At 34.8% G+C, this 19,798-nt stretch overlaps 1 protein-coding gene across 5 annotated transcripts in view; it reads right to left on the bottom strand.

Moving 5' to 3' along the window:
• The window catches only part of LOC111865001 (transient receptor potential cation channel subfamily V member 4), a 54,986-nt gene that overhangs the window by 14,047 nt on the left and 21,141 nt on the right, over window positions 1-19,798 (bottom strand). For 4 of the 5 annotated variants that reach the window (XM_023852676.2, XM_023852679.2, XM_023852677.2 and 1 more), the window contains 7 exons: window positions 16,557-16,672; window positions 15,266-15,340; window positions 14,903-15,136; window positions 12,634-12,785; window positions 9,377-9,593; window positions 7,643-7,804; window positions 2,695-2,883 (listed from right to left, as the gene is read on the bottom strand). In XM_023852676.2, coding sequence (XP_023708444.1) covers window positions 2,695-2,883; window positions 7,643-7,804; window positions 9,377-9,593; window positions 12,634-12,785; window positions 14,903-15,136; window positions 15,266-15,340; window positions 16,557-16,672 — 1,145 coding nt within the window. The remainder of the gene's footprint in view (window positions 1-2,694; window positions 2,884-7,642; window positions 7,805-9,376; window positions 9,594-12,633; window positions 12,786-14,902; window positions 15,137-15,265; window positions 15,341-16,556; window positions 16,673-19,798) is intronic. The other variant, XM_023852678.2, reaches the window with a different exon arrangement.

The raw sequence follows: 19,798 nt of genomic DNA, 5'->3' as shown, positions 1-19,798 counted from the left end.
AGCGTATTTTAAGCGTTGAGGAAAAGTACCTGATGATAAAGATTTATTACATAGATGATTCAAGGGTGAACTGATGTAAACAGAGCTTGCTTTAAGTAATTTGGTAGAGATTTCATCATATCCATGTGAATTTTTGGGCTTAAGGGTAACAGGGATTCTTTCCCTGGGGGTAAAGCAGCCAGGCATGAAGCTGACCACTCACCTCCAACTGGTGCCAAGGTCAAGAAAATATGGATGTATACATCCACTCTCCCATATGCCTTCATGGTGTAGTGTTTAATTATTTAAGCACAGGGAAAATTTACCTTTTTATGTTTCTGGGCATACCAATCATCCTGTTCTTATTTAAAAACACAATGTTTCAGAGACTGGATTCTGTCTTTATCTTCAGTTAACACCTACTCAGTTGGGCCCAATTGATAGAGCTAGTCTCTTATCTCCAGACAACTGTACCAACACCACATAGGGTGTACAAGCCAAGCACTGCAAAAAACCATTTGCAAGAGCTAAGAAAAAACCTTGAAATATTACAAACTCCACAGAACTATCAGAAAAGAAGTCATCACTGGAAAGACAAATTCTCCATATGATACCAACACAAAAACACATATTTTCACACTTAATCTACGCTGGATCGAATTGTAGCTTTTTGACTTCTGCTGTGAAAAAAGGAGTCCAGATGGGGGAGGTCCAGGCTCGGTTGACTGTTGGATGGTATATCAGAGACATGTGAGCGGATTCCTTTATTTCCTGTATGTGGTATCTGGTTCAATCTGCAAGACCCTCAATTCATTCCAACACATTTTATTGCCTTCTGCATATGCATGTTGGGATAATTTTGATTGTTTCAAGTAAATTCTGTGTCAGGTTATATGTGTGCTCTTTAAAGCAGGCTTCCAAAGGTCTGCTTGTTTCGCTGGTGTAACATCAGCCACAATCCCATGGGATGTTGTACACACATTGCTTTGTCTCCTGGGCATCTCTAACTGATCCAGTTTTCATCAATGTCCCATGGAGTAGGTCTGTTTAAAATTAAAAATTAGCCCAACATGTGTATGAAGAAGACCACAGAATATGTTGGAATGAATTAGGGGTCTTGCAGATTGAACCAAACACCACATACTGGAAATACAAGGAATCCACAAACATGTCTCTGACAGACCATCTGATCAGTCAACCCAGCTTGGACATCTCTCCCATCTGGACTCCCATTATTGCAGTAGAAGTCAGAAAACTACAACTCCATCCAGTATACACAGGGTGGGAAAATTTGTGTTTTTGTGTTGGTACCATATGGGGATTTTGTCTCTCCAGTAATGACTTGTTTTCTGATAGTTATCTGGTGCAAGGCCTCATGCATGTCATGTATTTTAATATTCTTAAGATTTTGTCTTAGCTCTCATAGACAGCTTGTACTCTGCTTGACTTGTATACTCTATCTGGTGCTGGTAAACGAGTCCAGAGATAGGGGTTAGCTCAGTCAATTGGGCCCAAATAAGTAACTATTATCTGAATATGGAGACAGAAATCAGTATCCAAAATGTTGTTTTTTTAAGTAAAAACAGGTTGATGGATAATGTCCAGAAACTTAATATATGTATGAATGTAACATCATCACAAACTTTTAGATCTGTCATCATCAGTCAAGTAAGTTTGACTGTGACTGACCCATTCTAACCTAAGCAAGCCAATAAGTCTGTTCAAACGCCATATGTAGCTTCTTATTCCAATAAGTCTGAATTTTATCACAAATTTGGAAATTAAATTCTCTTCATTCTATCAACATTTAAATCCATTTGTTTCTCTAATATTAAACTTTATTTAATAATGATTCAACTTCTAGAACTTCCAAAATGTCTTGTTTGTTCTCTCATGCTCATGAATTGAATTTGTGCATCTATAATTTTGAATTTATGAGCTGGGGTATTGTCGGTATAACAACTAGCTATGGGTTGGACAACCAAGGGCTCGGAGTTTGAGTCCCAGTAGGGTAAAGAATTTTCTCTTCTCCATGTCATCCAGACTGGCTCTGGGATCCACCCAACCTTCTTTCCAATGGGTACCGGGGGCACTTTCCCCAGGCATAAAGTGGCCTGGGTGTGAAGCTGACCACTCACCTCCAGCTAGTGCTGAGGTCAAGAAAATGTGGATCTATACATATCCACTCCCCCATATGCCTTCATGGCATAATGCTTGATTAGTTAAGCACAGGGACAACTTTGCCTTTACATTTATGATTCTGAATTTAATTTTGGCCTTCATTTCAATCATTTTCTGAGTGACAAGGACTTCATTGTGTCTTCTGAAATTTTCATTTTGTGGTTGCAAATTTATTGAAATTATCATCTAAGTTCGATATTATTACTTCATCACATGAAGAGGAGAATATTCATTACAATGAAGAACTATGTTACATGCAGGGTATAACACATCTGAGTTAATGTGATGAGGAAAATGAGTACAATTTGCTGACGGAACCTATCTGTCAGAACGGATACATAACTTACCAAGTCACTTAATAATAGCAAGATGCATTAGCTTCTTCTCATCAAAAGTAATGCATAAATAATATCCTGAAGGAACTATGCAGGTTGTAAAACCGGTACACTAATTATACCAGCTACATATACTAGAGTCAGAAATGCAAGTGCCTAACAGAGGAAAATACTAAAGAGAATTATACTAAAATTTTACCTTCCAGTTAGCTACAGCTCCTTTGCGCTGCTTAGCCCGTGTCTTACTTTTGCTTTTAATTACCATGACTCCCCTTTGCTCAGTGCTGGGATCATCGCCTGCACCCAGTGAAATACTGTATTCTTGCAAGTAATGGTGGGCATCTGCCTGGTTGACAGCTCTTTCCAAACTTACAACAATCTTTGCCCACTGAAAAAAAAAATGTAAATTATGTTATTATGATTCAACATAATACTAAAAATCAGAAATCTGATGAGTCACAGCACTGAGAGTAAAATCAATTAAAATGAAACAGGCTTTGCTAGCAGCACTCCTTGTCAGCACAGTAAGGTGCAGAATAGCATATGTGCTACTGGTCCTACAATACTGAAACGTGTTGCTTGCAAGAGAAAATGTAGCTGGAATAAGCACATTGTGATAAACGACAGTGGTGACAGAAGTCATAAAACTATCTACAGATAATAATACAGTCAGTTGTACAATATTCTTAGCCTTACAATGCATGACAAATATGAATGAAGGAAACCTTGTAATGCAATGTCACAGTGCTGTCCTTTTCCTCCAGTAAACTATCACTCACCTACCATTTTCTTTGATATTATTTTGATATTTCTTTGTATTATTTTTCCATGGAAAAGGATCTACTTCTGGGAACAGACCGGTCATACGTTTATTCAATAGGGAATTAGTATATTCATCTTCGGTGAAATTCTTGGGTATTGATATCTCTGAAAATTTGAGCTGGTTGAATCACACTCAATATATCTACCTTAAGCTGAGCAAGGCTCTATATCTGATCAAATCCTTACGTAATTCTGTTAGTTTACAGGTATTAAGAAATGTTATTTTACTAAATTTGAATCCATATTTAAGTATGGTATTATGTTTTGGGGTGGTGGAGGTAAAGAGATAGATACAGTTTTTAAAGTAAAAAAAAATGCATAAGAGCCATTATGGGCGTTGATAATCGGGCATCCTGCAGAAGGCTGTTTGGTGAGTTAGAAATTTTAACTGTTACTTCTTTGTATATACTGGAGATTTTATGTTTTATCATAAAAAATAGAATCTATACAACTCTGAACTCTGATGTGCATAATTACAATACAAAGCATAAACATAATCTGTATGCCCAACATTGTAATACAAATCGTTGTAAGAGAAGTGTGATAAACATGGGCATAAAACTATACAATAATCTTCCTATGGAGTTAAAGAATGTATCTGATTTTAAAGTGTTTAGGAGGAAATTGAAGTGTTATTTGTTGCATAATGCCTTCTACTCTCTTCAGGAGTTTTTTTATATGTAAGATGTTGAATTAAATGACTGTAATTGTCTGTTAAAGCATGTGCTGGTGGTTTTCTTTAATATAATATATTTAAGTATTTATGTATTCTTTGATTATGTTAGGTGTGATTGTTATTAAATCTGTATATTCCCTTTGACTTTATCCGATTGTATATTTTACAGTTATGGATGTAAATAAAATTATGAATTATGAAAAACTTAATTTAATTTAGCACACTGATAAGAATTGATTGACTAAATACAATCATTTGTCAGATTGCAAGTTCTGAAGTAGGTCTGTCTACTTGCATGCGCACATCTATATATGAGTATATATACTGGCTATAATCATGTGTTTGTAAATCTATGCTTATGTACACAATTTTATATTCATGGACTAACCGAATTTATGTACATTTATACATGGGCCATCAACTAAGTACAGCATATGCAATTTATATTGTCACGTGTCATAGTGACATAGATGTAGGTTTGGATTGATAATTGGATTTATTGGATATTTACAGGTCGTAACTAAAAATAATTGTAACACTATTTCTGATTTACACAATTTACAATTACTCCACACTAATCTTCATAGTCTATCTGCACTAGTTCTCATGGATTTAAAACACAGGAACTATAAAAGTCTCACTAAATCACACACTCTCAATATCACTGTGCTACAGCACACAGTCTTCAAATCACATACTGAATCTTCACAGGTTAACTTCTTGTACTCTTCTTCAATTACAAACTTCCCACAACTATCTCCTACCGAGAACTGACTTGTCACTGAACTAAATAAATTCTGTCACTTATATAGCCAAGGAACAGACACACATCACAAGAAACACATGTCATGTGACCACCACCCACCACTGTGTGACATCATCACAGACATGGGAAACACAGCCTCCTCTGTTGTTGCATGTTGGACCATGTTTACAGAGCTGTTGCCTAGCAATGCATTGATCAAATCTGTTACCATATGTACAGTTATTGTCTCAGGATGGATTTTGAAATAAAACATTTTGAGTACAGTAAAATTTTAGCCATCTCTAAACATAATGTAAAATTGAAAAGTAACTGTTAATAATACAATTATACAGGTGATTCATTCCCTTAGAGTGTATCTCCTTTTCAGCAATATTCTATAGCTGTACTGTATTTTTAAGTATTTTCTGAACATACTGTATTTTAACTAATTCAATACCATGCTTTCTAGGCTCAACAGAATGCAACTGCTCCTATACAACAAATTTTACATAGACCAAACCAAAAAAATAAAACACTCTGAAATTACTTGAATGAGATAGAAAGATCCTGCTCTGTAATAACCGTTAACATCTGACACATGAAAACACAGCCATGACAAAAGATATCAGAAAACAGACAAAACAAAAATATAATTTTTGTCGCTTAGAAAATACACGTTGAATTTCAGTGTAATCTTGTGTCAAAAATCCATATCGGTCATTAAAAAAAAATAAAAAATCCTACAATTCTAAACACTGTCCACAAGTATTAACATATAAAGAAATGTTTAATATTGTTTGGAAATAACAAAATTTAAACATTTCAGTTAACAGAACAGTAATTTTAACTTCATGCTGCTAGGAAACTGATTTTGTTCATAATGATACTTCTTAATATATAGCTTCAGTTTGTTTTGAAAATGAAAGGAAAGAGTAGTTGCAAAGAATGACTCAATTTAAATAAACTTCACAAATTAATTTTGTATCTTAATAGTGGATAATTATTTCATTTGAACTGGATTGAAGAAATGTTAATGCTACACGTATTAATATGGTTACATCCTGGAGTCTTTAAGTACCCTGCAAGTACTGCTGTATCATGACTATACATGAGCACTAAGTTTCCATCATTACAACTGTAGCAAAGCTAGTTGAGGTTATATGCCAGAAAATAACGGTTTAATTTCCAGTGGGGTCACTGGATTTTTCAATAGGCCTAATCCTTCCAGTTGCATTTTGGTCCTGGGGTTGACTCAGCCTCTACCAGAAATGAGTGCTGGGATCTTCTTGGGGGGTAAATGGCAGCCAGCATATCAAGCTGAGAACCTCACCGCCATCTGCGGTCTGACTGTCTAGAAAATGTGGAGGCCTCGAATCTCTGACAACCCTATAGGCCTCCACAGCCTATTTATCTTTTTTCATTACAATTTAAGTTTGAATATCCACCCATTATTTTTTACATACCATCACAAACTAGTGATGCAGGTTCTGCCAAGTTTGCCATGTCAACTTTGTTGATGACTAGAATCTGGATTTATATTGCTTAGTTAACAATTCAGCAGCAGAACTCAACATGGCTGACACCAAAGCATAATCCTAAGCTAATTTCATCCATCACCCATCCACATAAACTATCTCCCTAAAGTCGTTCTCAATGTTATTCTCCCATTTTCTTCTCAGCCTTCCAGATAATCCACTTTCCATAACATTGTCACACCAAAATTCTGTACATATTCATTGTTTCCCCAGCCCAGCCATATGCCCAGCCCATCATAGCTTCATATTTTTCCATATTATACATATCATCAGATGGAAAAACTGTGAAAAATATTTCACCTTCATATGTCATCAATCCCAGTCCTAATAAAGCATGATTCATCCGTGACTAAAACCTCTACTGTAAATGTAGGATCTTTGGTCAACTGTCACAAAATCCATTGACAGATTATGCATGTTGCAGGTGCATCATGTAGTGCTAAGTCTTGCACAGACTGAATGCTATAGGGTTACAACTGCTGTTCTTGTAATGTATAGTGTATACAAGCAGCAAGATACTCAAATTTACATTCAAATTTATTTTGCATTCTACAAATCTACAGTAGGAAAGCCTGTTGGATACAGAATAAGTCATACAACTTATAATAAATGTGGAATTATCAGTTCCAAGTCTTCCTTTATAGATAACAAAAGACAGAATACAAAAACTGTGACATTAAAAATCAACTAATAATAATGGTACTGGTACTGATGGTAGGCTGCCTTTCAGAGACCTCACGGAGCTGTTCTTCTAGCATACATTACACACAGAATGGAGACAGCCAACATTCCATCACATTCCCTGAAATGTTTGTCTCACAGAGTTGGCAGTCAACTGAAAGGAAAGTATGATGATTTGGCACTCTCTGATTAGGGCATTTTTCACTGCATTCTCTAACACCATCCGTAAAATTTCATTTGCACTCTCACAGCACAAGATGCATGTCCACTAATTCAACAAATGAACATCCACTTTCCATGTGGAATTGATGTGTAATATGCTTTCATAAGTGTAGACTGCTTCAGGCTGACTTAGGACACAATATGTAACAGTGTTTATCCAAAGTAGAGTACTACTACAGGTACTGTAACATCAACACAACGTCTGGTATCAAATGGATCCCTAAAAACATCATATAATGAACAAAATATTAAATTGGAATATTTGTTTTTCAGAATGTGATGACAAGTGCTGACATTTTCTAATGATAATAACTCTTTTAAGGGTACATATTCATATGAACGTTTTTACAAATTTTAATTCCAAGAAATCATTCTGTAAACTGTGGCAGTAATAATGACACTCATGTACATTTAGCAATTTACTCAATAAGGACAAGTTATTGAAGTTGCATGAAAACACACATACCTGTTTCATCCACTCCTTTTCACTTTGTTCTATGACATGAGCATATGTATTGCCCATCATGGCAATCAACATGTTTAACAACAGAATTGGAACAAGAATCATGAAAATCGTGAAGACTGTTTTTGATAATGTTGGATATGATGTGAGACTCAATTCTGAATACTGAAACAAAGGAAGTATGTCACACAAGAGACTTCAGCATATAATAATGTTAACAAATTAAATAATTTTAAAATAGATAACACTGATACGTGTATAATTTAATGTACTTCTAAACTTCTTCCAAATGTTTGTTATCTTCCTAGTTTATAAGACCCACACAAACATATGTTTTATAAATATCTTTGGAAGGAATGGACTAAATCCTAGCTGAGGACCTCAGGAGATTAGAGCACTTTGCAAAACTTCTACACCATTAGATGGTTAGGATTTCCACCCCACAAATAAAGCCCTCATCAAAATATTCAGTCATTTTCTTCTAGAACAAAAGGTGGGGCAAGAGGGGGTGTGTAGGTAATACTTTTTAAGTTTTTTGACAAGATAAAATAAAAATAAGAACTGTAATTTATCTTTAACTTCCAATATTTGTCATTTCTGTAACATATTAACATATTTTTATTTTTATAGTATGAAAAATATGCATATAATATCACACTACCAAAATATCCTCTGCATATAACATGTTATATTCCAAAACTACCCTCTCCCAATTTAGAACATTTACAATGTTTCCAATGAGGACTGGGCTACAATACATGACCAGGTGATCTAGAATTTCTCAGTCTTCATTGTGTTCCAGTAAATTTTTTCTAAATATCCAGTTTTCCAACATCTTAGATTTTGATCCAAGCTATACTAAAACATTCCATTTCAAAGCATTTTCTCTATTACTGTTCACTGGCTCAATGGAGGTCTTTTGCAATTATCATTTCCCAGATGATAATTTAAAAATATATTACATACAGATCAAAGGAAAACATAATCCCTCATTTATGTAAGAATGATCTTGTGATTCACTGATACAGATCTTCTTGGTAAGTAGAGGGGTATGCGATAGCATAGCAGGTTGAGGCACTATGCTACTAACTGGAAGGTCATGGGTTCCAGTCCCAATGAGGTGAATTTTTCCATTTCACCTAATCCTTCCAGTCGCACTATGGCCCTGATGTCGACTCAGCCTTTAACAGAAATGAGTAGCAGGAATCTTCCTGGGGGATAAAGGGTGACCAGCGCGTAAAGCTGACACCCTTACCACCATCTGTGAGCCGATGGTCTAGAAGATGTGGGAGCCTCAACCTATCAAAACCATATGGGCCTTCATGGCCTGTTACAGGGATAACTTCACTTTTTCATTTTTTACTTTACTTGGTAAGTAAAAGGTGGTAGTTTGAACTTACAGTGAAAAATGCTGCTACACCAACTACAAAGTTAATTCTGCTGTCATGACAATAGTCATTTATCAACTGTAAAAAATAATATAAATGCAGAATTCAAGAACTGTACAGTACAGTATCATGTTTAGGAAGGTATTCCCTCACAAATATGCTTGAAACTAATCATATGCCTGAAATTAATTGTACATGATCACAGAGGAGACAAGGCAGTCATGATCAATATCAAGAATATATTTGTTTACATATCTCTCTACTTGCGCTTGCTACTTTTAATTGTTTAATTAAATTGCCTACAGATGTAGTTTTTATTATTTCATAATTAATTAGGAACTATGCTTACATTATAGTCACCAAGAGTAATCTGAAACAAAGCCATCCACGTTGAAGAATAGGAATGGTACAGAGATGTTTTAACTCCAGGATATCCTTTATACAGGAAGTAGAATGATTGTGAGAAACCAAATAAAACAATTGAATAGATTATTCCAAATGTAAGCATGTCACCAACTAACATAGAGTAGACCATTGTAACAAATGGCCCGGTCAAGCGAATGGCACTGGAAAGAAAAAGAAGAAATGTAAATGAGCCTTTAGGAGCCTGTTACAGTCTTTGGTTATAGGACACAGCACTCAAATTTAAATTAAGAATATTTTCTGGACATTGAGCATTGCATGTAATTCAGATTATATCTACAATGCCTGAGACTGGCTTGGTCTCCATTTTCAGGTAAAAAATAATGGACTACTTTTCTTGAATGGGCCTGACTGAGTAGGCTTTTCATCTCCTTTTTTGTCTCCTTACCTGAAAATGTGAACACAGGCAGCCCCTAAAATGTTGTAGACATGATCTAAGCCATTGACAATGGACAACATACGAAGGACATGATTAGGATAGAAAAGAATAGAATACAATACCAGTACAATACAATACAATACAATACAATAGCACACAATGGAATAGAGTAGAACAGACTAAAGTATAATATAATACAATAGAACAGAACAGAATAGGAATAGAATAAATGAAATAAAATACCATACTGCCATACAGTATAACACAACACTCCACCATACATGAGGGAGCAATTCAAACCACGATTTTTGATGCTCTGTAAAGTAAAAAGTAAAGGTATCTCTGTAACAGGCCATGGAGGCCCATAGGGTTGTGAGATGTTGAGGTTCCCACATTTTCTAGACAATCGGCTCATAGATGGCAGCAAGGTTGTCAGCCCTATGCACTGGCCGCCCTTTACCCCAGGAATATTCTTGGTACTCATTTCTGTTAGAGGCTGAGTCGATGTCAGGGCCATAATGCAGCTGGAAGGATTAGGTAAACTGGAAAGAATCCAATGACCTCATCGAGACTTGAACACATGACCTTCCGGCTTGTAGCATAGTGCCTTAACCAACTATGCTATTGCGTGCCCCTTTGATGCTCTATTGTAGGTCATATTATACCATCAGCAAACCTGCACCTTAAATAAAATACAATGAGACCTCATGGTAGTCACTATGGTTCAACAGATTGATATGACTGAACTTAAGAATGGAAACAAAAGGTCACCCCAGAATTAATTAACCAGAAAGTTAACTTTTAGAATCCCAAGGATTGACCTCAGGCATCATCAGAATTGTATTCTCAAATCCTGTATAAACTCTGGAAATCCCATTAGCTCTAACCACACATCCAGGATAGATGGATAACCCCTTAAGAAATAGCAGAGTCCTCACTTTGCCCAAGATCATGTAGGATGTTCACAAACAGGTTGAGTATTGCCATTCTAAGTTCAAGATTAACAAATTAAAATGAACAAAATAAACAAGGGTAATGCAACTAAACATAAAATCTCCATCAACCAAATACGGCACTTTCTATTGCCTCAAACTTACAAACCAACGTGTGTTTGTATAATCCAGCAGGAAGCATTAAACTCTAACTTCTTTATGAACAAATAATATATGTAACAGAACATGTCTGAATAACTTATCTGTTTGCTATTGTACATAGGACAGCATAGGCTGCTTCATTCAATATCTAATCAATCTCACATGAGAAAATTCCATTGCTAGCCAACATGAAACTCATGCTATCATAGAGAAATAATTTTCATTTCATGCATCCTGTTGTATTATAATATACAATTTCTTTATTAAAACCGTCACAACACAACACTATTAAGGTCAGTGCCTAGTTTGGCTCTGCTACATGTTTCAGCTATTAATAGCAATCATCAGGCAAATACATGGCTAACATATATAGACCACTGAACTGCAGTACTAATAAAATTGGATACAATAATATTAATTATATTAAAATACTTGGCATAAAAATACAATAAATTAGATTATATAAAACAAAAGTTATAATATAAAACAAGAATAAAATTCTTTGAGTGATGTTTTACATCATTGAGTCAGTTGTTGTTTTTTTGTGATTTTGTTGTGTTCCCATGGACAAATTGGAGTATTCTATATTTTATATATATATAATAAATTGTTTTGGAGGCTCGTGATGTAGATGTAATAATATTAATGTTAATTATTTAGTCGGTGCCTCATCGTACAAAGTATTGTCCGTTCTGTAGGGACTGTAAACAATGAGTCTTTGTTTATGTTCCCTACACACAAAATCACAAAAACCAACGACTGACTTGATGATATAAAACATCACTCAAAGAATTTTATTCTTGTTTTATATTATAACTTTTGTTTGATATAATCTAATTTATTGTATTTGATATAATCTAATTTATTGTATTTTAATATAATGAATATTATTGTATCCAATTTTATTAGTACTGCAGTTCAGTGGTGTATATGTGTTAGCCATGTATTTGCTTGATGATGGCTATTAATAGCCAAAACATGTAGCAGAGCCAAACTAGGTACTGACCTTAATATTGTTGTGTTGTGACGGTTTTAATAAAGAAATTGTATAGAGAAATAATGTCAGCAATTCCCAAAACTCAAATGATCTGAATTCCTGTCATTCAAGAATCCCACATCTGTAACAGGTTATATACCAGTACTTAATTAAATACCCAATTTAGAAGACTACAAAATTAGTATTACAGTATAAATAATGTGCTTGAGACAGCAAAAGAATAGTAAATATAGTATCTTGATGAATCTTTGTCTCCAGTTCAAGTCATGATATGGCTGATGCGAGTCCCATGCCTGCAGCCTCTGTAACCGCTGATCATACTCCAAAACATACCTATGACGTCTGTTAATCGGCATTATTCATGTACAAGTCACACCAAATATGTTATAGTGTTTGTTTTCTGTACATAATTAAAGAGATACTAAATGGATGATATCACTTTCCATACATTCCTACTGTTCACATCTTTATAGTTCTGGCTTATAATGCAAGTTGCATTATATTATAGTCACAATACATTCAAAATTTCTCACATTTTTACTTAATTTTGAAATTATCTGAGCAGTTTTAGACGTTTCTGAAGCTCTGTATATCTTTCTTGTATAATAAAACAACAACAGTCCTAATTGCATTCATATCTTGAAAGAATTCATGTGTAACATACACAAGAGTCTGAATTACCACACATATGCACATAAAAAAATTCAACTCACCCTGCAAAAAACATGAGCAAAAACCAAGACCCAGGAAGAGCAAACACTAAAATGGCTTCCTCAGTAATAACATCTCCAGTCAATCGAAATGGAATGCATGCCAGAATCAGTAAGTTTGACAGTAGGAAGATGGCCTTATCTGGGGCATGGATCTGTACACAAATGTTAAAATATTCAGAAAATTATACTAAATGCATCTTGAGTAGATTCTTGTGTGACTAAAATGTCATGAATTACCATGTATATCAAGCTACTAATATAAATATTAAGAAAAAGCTAAATAGTTCTGTTCAGTGTGACTGGTTAAGATTTTCTTATTTCAATTATTCATGCCCTTACACGTTTCGGTCTTCAGAGACCACCTTCAGAGGGGCACCTTTACATCAATACAGTTAGAAGCCACTATTAGTGCTAAAAGTTAAAATATATACATACAATATAAATAATATACAATTGTCCTGTATGTGTTTGTGGCCTGCTGTGTTGTCTTTAAAANAAAAAAAAAACAAGGCCACAAACACTTACAGGACAACATTAAAGAACCCTCTTCTTGAGAACGACAAGGTGGCACACATTCGGCCCCCGTCAAAAAAATAATAAGAGGGATGATACGAACCAGCTTGGTTTACGAATTCCAATAGAATTTTAACAAACTAACTATAAATGTTTTAAAGTATTGGAACAGCCGCTGTAGTTGTAAAAACTTTAGATTTTACAGCCAATTGTATATTATTTATATTTTATGTATATATTTTAACTTGTAAAACATGTACTGTAATAGTGGCTTCTAACTGTATTGATGTAAAGGTGTCCCTCTGAAGATGGTCTCTGAAGACCGAAACATGTAAGGGTGTGAATAATTGAAATAAGAAAATCTTAACCAGTCACACTGAATGGAACTATTTAGCTTTTTCATAATATTGATGTTATGGACCAGAATTAAACAAATAAAAGAAAATATTAACATTAATTATTACTGTTCATCTGATATTACAAAGCAGAGAGAAACAACATAATTTGTTTAATCTTTTAGTGTTCCACAGAATTTTCATGGCAATGCCTTTTATACACATTCTTCTTTAATATTTGGCCATAAAACATAAAAATAGCACAATGGTGAACAATGGTGATTTATTCGATAAATGAATACTTGGTGTGGTCAAAAGAAAGGAAAGAGAATATAGGTGAATATTTGTTTTATTTAGATACACTTATGTGTAGTAGTTTTTGTAGACTTCGTATAAATGTATGTATACTTTTATTATCAATTGCTTATAATGTCCATATTTTAGTTATTATTGATTTATTATACTAAGCATTGACTAAGTTGTATTATTTAACTGTTTTATTACAGTATATGTTACTATTTGGGACTGATTTTACAACTGTGGTGATTTTGTCGCCTGTACGTTTTTCTTGAAGCACTAAAAATTTTATTATTATTATTAGTGAGCTTAATGTGTTAGTTATATGTATATCCAATAAAATCCAGGATGGTAACTTCTTGAAGAGGTCATGATGTATCTAGTATGAATTCCTCAACTATTTAAACATCTGATGGTCTCAGTAATGTAAGAAGTTATAGGTGATAGCTAGAAGTGATTGACAACTACACTTCATCTACACTAAGGAAGTTTACAGTATGGACAAAATACTGGGTGTCATTTCTTATGGACAGCAGTCTACTTTATTTCACTTGGAAAATTTCATTACATTGCATTTCTTCACATATAATTAATTATCATAAATTAGTATGTAAATGAAAATAATCCCATGTTATGGCACTAAGTCACACCAAATGGAAAATTTCCTAGGCAGGTGAGGATCAAATGTATGCTAAAAAATTAAGAGATGATCTCATAAAGCACTAAACAAGAAGGATTAATGTGTTTAATGAAGGGCAATAATATTTTATATATGCATATAAAAATCTCATATTTAATATACAGTATGAAACAATAAAATTGTAGCATTGTTACACCAAGAATAGTAAGAACACCGCATATATCAAATTTTAATAATTACATTTTCCAAAGATTGTTAGTATCTCTTTTATCTTTATATGAGTATTGTCTAAGTGAACTGATCAGTTATTAAGGAAATCATCTAGCTCTTACAGTATAAAAAATGCCAGAAACCATTATTCTTAAGATCTTTCCCTTGCTGGACAATAACATGGCACAATATACTCAACAGTTCAAACTTATACTACATTGCTGCAACAGGTGATAAGAATTTGTCAAAATGTACATTTATGTATATAACATACCAGTTGCTTACAGAAACTCCAGAAGCCTTGGTTTTTAATCTCTTCACCTTGCTGGACAATGACATAGCACAACACACCAATAACAGTACCAATTTCAAAACCATAGCGACCCAAGTCATTCCACTCAGTTCCACCCAGAAGAGGCTTATTATGATCAACTGGTCTTAAATAAATTGCCATACTGAGCATAAACAGATGTAGAAACAATATAGCTAGACGTTTGAGGAATTGATTCTATAAAGAGACAAATAAGAAAAATGAAGATTTACATTATTACTTGTGTCATGCATCACTGACAGCACCCATAAATGCTATAAATTACTGATGACAAATTTGCATAATTCATTACATAGATAAACTTACTTGGCCTAGAAAGAATGTTAACTCAGCAATAAATTGCATGCTTCTGCAGATCAACGCCTTGAAGTAAAGTTGAAACTGTGGAAAGCAGTCATGTTCAACAAAAAAATATTTTTATTTGTAACCTGTCATTATTTGAAATGTTACTCATAATCAAATTCCATTTAGTAGGAATTGACAATTTCTCAGATCCTTAATTAAAGCTTAAAATAAACCATCAATCCATCATAACAAAGATCTCTGATGTTATCAGCCTCATTCATCCATACATTTTTAACAGAAAGTCAACAATAAGGGAAAATAAACGCCTGACAAATAAATGACTGGAATAAGTGTGTAAAGAAAAATATGCTGCCACTAATTTCAGTTAAGCACACATGTACCTGTCAGAGTGTTTTTCTTAGATTATAAACACATTCCATCTTTTCCATGCCTGAAAACACTGCTGGAATCATTTTTTATCTTCATGTAATCGCATTTCTCTGAAAACCTTGAAGTGGTATAAAATAAGCATCTCTGTTCAAACAATTTATTATACATCACTCAAACGAAAAAAAAAAAAAAAAAAAAACACTGCAGCCACAAAAAGAAACGAGTCTCAATGACTATTTGATACTGAACTGCTTAATTGTATAGCAGCATGGTCCAATATATTCCAATTCACCAGAGTTGCACATGGCTGCATAGAAATATCAGTATGGTTATTTGCGAGGCAAATTAAATGCAGTCTGCAAAATGACTAAAATTTATAACACAATTAATGCTATGATTATTATTTTGTTATAATGGATGTGATGATAACACTTTATTATAGAATTAATTTGCTTGTAAAATTACTTAAACATGCCACATATGAGTCCCTTGCCTTACTACTGTAAGGAAAAGATTTCTCATTTTACCTGTTTGTCCACCTGACAGCAAAGTATCGAGTGCATTTAGTGGATACACTAAACAAGTGATATTGCTGTACCACAAGAATTCTCATCAGAGAAACAATACTTTTAATTTCAATTTAAACTAACAAGTACACTATAAGTTATCGTGTAGTTGCAGCCAAGATGTATTAGATGTATTAAGTGAAAAAAAGCTTGAAACAAATTTTCCTCAATTCGAATGTTTACACACTTCATGATTTTGTTTAAACTGAAACTGAATATGTAATGAATGACTAGTAAACCTAATTGCAATAGTGTATGATTCTAAATTTTCATTAACTTGTAATATACAGACTGTATCTTGCAAAGCCATTTTGAAAGGCCAGGTATTTCTTTCAAAGACATGCAGCCATACTCACCCTAGCAAACGTCTTCCATTTTTCTTCTAACAGTCGCTGAATAATTCCTCCATCTAACATATCTAAGTGCTCTTCTTTCGTTCCATTCAGAATTATGAAAAGTGCAGAGTTCCAGTCTAGATAAAACAAATGCAAGAGATAATTTAAAAACAAATCTGATGCTAATGTTATATAAGTATGTACTGAAAAAAATACTGTATAATGTTAAAGTATCAGTATGATATATGTGCAATCTGCATCCAAAAAGTGTTTATTGATAGCTCTGCCATACTATGAAGGATTCTGCCAGCCCCACTAGTCACTACATTATTTTATATGAACTAACTTCAAGGAGCTGAGCCCTTCTTGAGAAGCTGCCAGTCATGCAGCTATTCAAAAACTTCTCAGGATTTTATTGGACCCAAAGGTTCATTACAGTATTCACCACACTCCATCCTGTCTCTCTAACATTCATTTGAATGTCATCCACCAGTCTATATCTTAGTCTTCCTAGCAGACTCTTTTTTTCTGGCTTCCAACCAATATCCAATATGCATTCTTCTTCTCCCACATTCATGCTATATGCCCTGTTCATTTCATCCTCCTTGACTTGATCATTCTAATTATACTCAAAGAACAGTACAAGTTATGAAGTTCCTCATTATGCAGTTTTCTCCAACCTCCTGTCATTCCATTTTTCTTCAGTCCAAATATTCTCCTCAACACCCTCAGTCCACGTTCCTCCCTTAATGTCATAGACCAAGTTCCATGCCCATACAGAACCACAGGCAAAATTCTAGTTCTGTATATTCTAACTTTTGTGTTTTTAGACAGTAGACGAGGAGACGAAAGGTTCTGGACTGAATGGTAGCAAGCAATACCCAAATTCAATCTCCTCTTAATTTCCTCCTTAATCAAATTTTGATTTGTTACTATCATTCCAAAACATTTGAACTGTGCCAAATTTTCAAAAGATCTGTTAGGTATTTTTAGGTCATGATTCTGCCCTGCATTTTGGTGATGAGACAGCAACATTTACTTAGTTTTCTCTGTGTTTACTTCTAGACCAACCTCATTACTAGTGTCAATTAAAGATTGTGTTTTTCTTTATGGTATTTTTGTTATCATCCAGTAGACTCATATCATCAGCATAGATCATCAGCTGATATGTCCCATTTAATTTCAGTCCAACCTGGTTTTCCTGGACCTTCCTAATGGCATATTCTAAAGTTGGAAAGCAGTAACAATAACGCATCTCCTTGTTTTGGACCATTCTGGACATGAAAATTATCAGATAAATATCAGTAGCCATCATGACAAGGACCGTAACGGATCCAGCAACATCAGAGGAAGTGAAAAAACGGCAAGACCTCCAAAAGTGAAAAGTGCAATCAATATAATAAAATTGAACTTTAATTCATGAACTTTTAACCAATAATAATTAAAACTAGTAAATGTGAACTTGACGCAGTAATGAGCATAAGTAGGAAGTGACTGAATAACAAGTGAAAGTGAAAGCATAACTAGTGATCTGAATTGAAATTCGATTCACAAATTTTAAATTTTAATTTTAAATTTTAACTTTTGACATTTAGAATAATACTTTAACTTGTTTTTTTGTGAAAGGAACTCGATATATTATTGAGCATGGGCCTGAATAAGATACAGGATCGAATAAGAGAGAAGACAAATGTCATTGCGTGTAATTATACAGCTGTGTTCGTACACCTGAGGATGACCTCTTGAGGTCGAAACATGTAGTGTAATAATAATAAAAATATGTTGTGTGGTCGGTAAAATTGACTCTAATATTAACTATACAGACTTTACTATACATTTCATTAAAGCACATTTTAATCAGCCTAACTATTTCCATGCATACCCTGAATTCTATGATAATACTGTATGATGCTTCCCTCCTAACTGAATCATAGGTTTCCTTGAAGTCTATGAATAGTTGATGTACTGTATCACTGTATTCCCATTTCTCCTTCAGTATCTGACGAATGCAAAAGATCTGATCGGTAGCTGATCTGTTACATTGAAACACATACTGATGATATCCAATAACTCCATTTACACAGTGTGCCCCAGGAGTTTGGTGCCATACTTCAGGAGTGTACTGAGGGTTCCCTATAGAATAACTTTGAAATAGGAACCCATGTCCGCAAACGTAAAATAGCAGCGTTAGGGAGGCATTTAAAATCATTTCGTTTAAACTTGGCGCCTCAATGTCGAACTGCATTGCATAGAGGAGGAGCCATCCACCAGCACTCGTGCCATTTCCAAGATTGTGGGGACATCAAAATCAAGTGTTTGGAGGATACTGCAAGACCAACAAATTTATCCATATCATCCAACGTGAGTACATGACATAGGTCCATCTGACTTCATACCATGAGTTCAATTTTGCCAGTGGATACTGAACCAGTGTTTACATCAGCCCAACTTCCTGAATCACGTGTTATTCACAGACGAAGCACAGTTTACAATGGATGGCTGGTTCAACTGTTGAAACAGCCACGTTTGGGCTGACGAAACCCCCAACGTTACTGTAGTTGGTTACCACCAGGCACAATTTTCTGTCAATGTCTGGGTGCGCATCATTGGCAATCACTTGATTGGGCCTATCCTCCTACCACCGCTACTGAATGGGCCCTCTTATAAGGTATTCCTGGAACATATCCTTCTGACTTTGCTAGAAGATGTGCCACTAATTGTGTGGAGGCAAATGTGGATACAGCATGATGGAGTGCCGACACACCTCAGCATTGTATCATGAGACTACCTGGATGCTGATTTTCATGGTCGTTGGATACGAAGAGGAGGCCCAGTGCCTTGGCCACCCCGATCACCAGACTTGACACCTCTGGACTATTTCGGCTGGGGCCATATGAAAACCCTGATCTACGACACACCTGTGGATAATGAATTCGAGCTGTTGGCCAGAACACTTGTTGCATGTGACGTGATCCATGAGACACCTGGAATATTTGAAAGGGTGCGTCAAAGTTTCTTTCATTGATGTAACGCATTCATTGAAAATGGAGGGCGCCAATTCCAACATCTACTCTAGCAGGTGAGTCTTAAGAGTTAGAAAGGGGTAAAATGCATGTGCCTGCTCTTCGACATTGAGGCGCCAAGTTTAAACAAAATTATATTAAATGCCGCCCTAGCGCTGCTATTTTACGTTTGCAGACATGGGTTCCTATTTCAAAGCTGATCTATAGGGAACCCTCAGTACACTCATGAAATATGGCACC

This window comes from Cryptotermes secundus, unplaced genomic scaffold, assembly GCF_002891405.2.
Source record: "Cryptotermes secundus unplaced genomic scaffold, Csec_1.0 scaffold766, whole genome shotgun sequence".
In the NCBI taxonomy this organism is placed as follows: domain Eukaryota; kingdom Metazoa; phylum Arthropoda; class Insecta; order Blattodea; family Kalotermitidae; genus Cryptotermes; species Cryptotermes secundus.
Note: the sequence above shows the minus strand (reverse complement) of the source record. Positions and strands in the feature narration are given on the sequence as shown.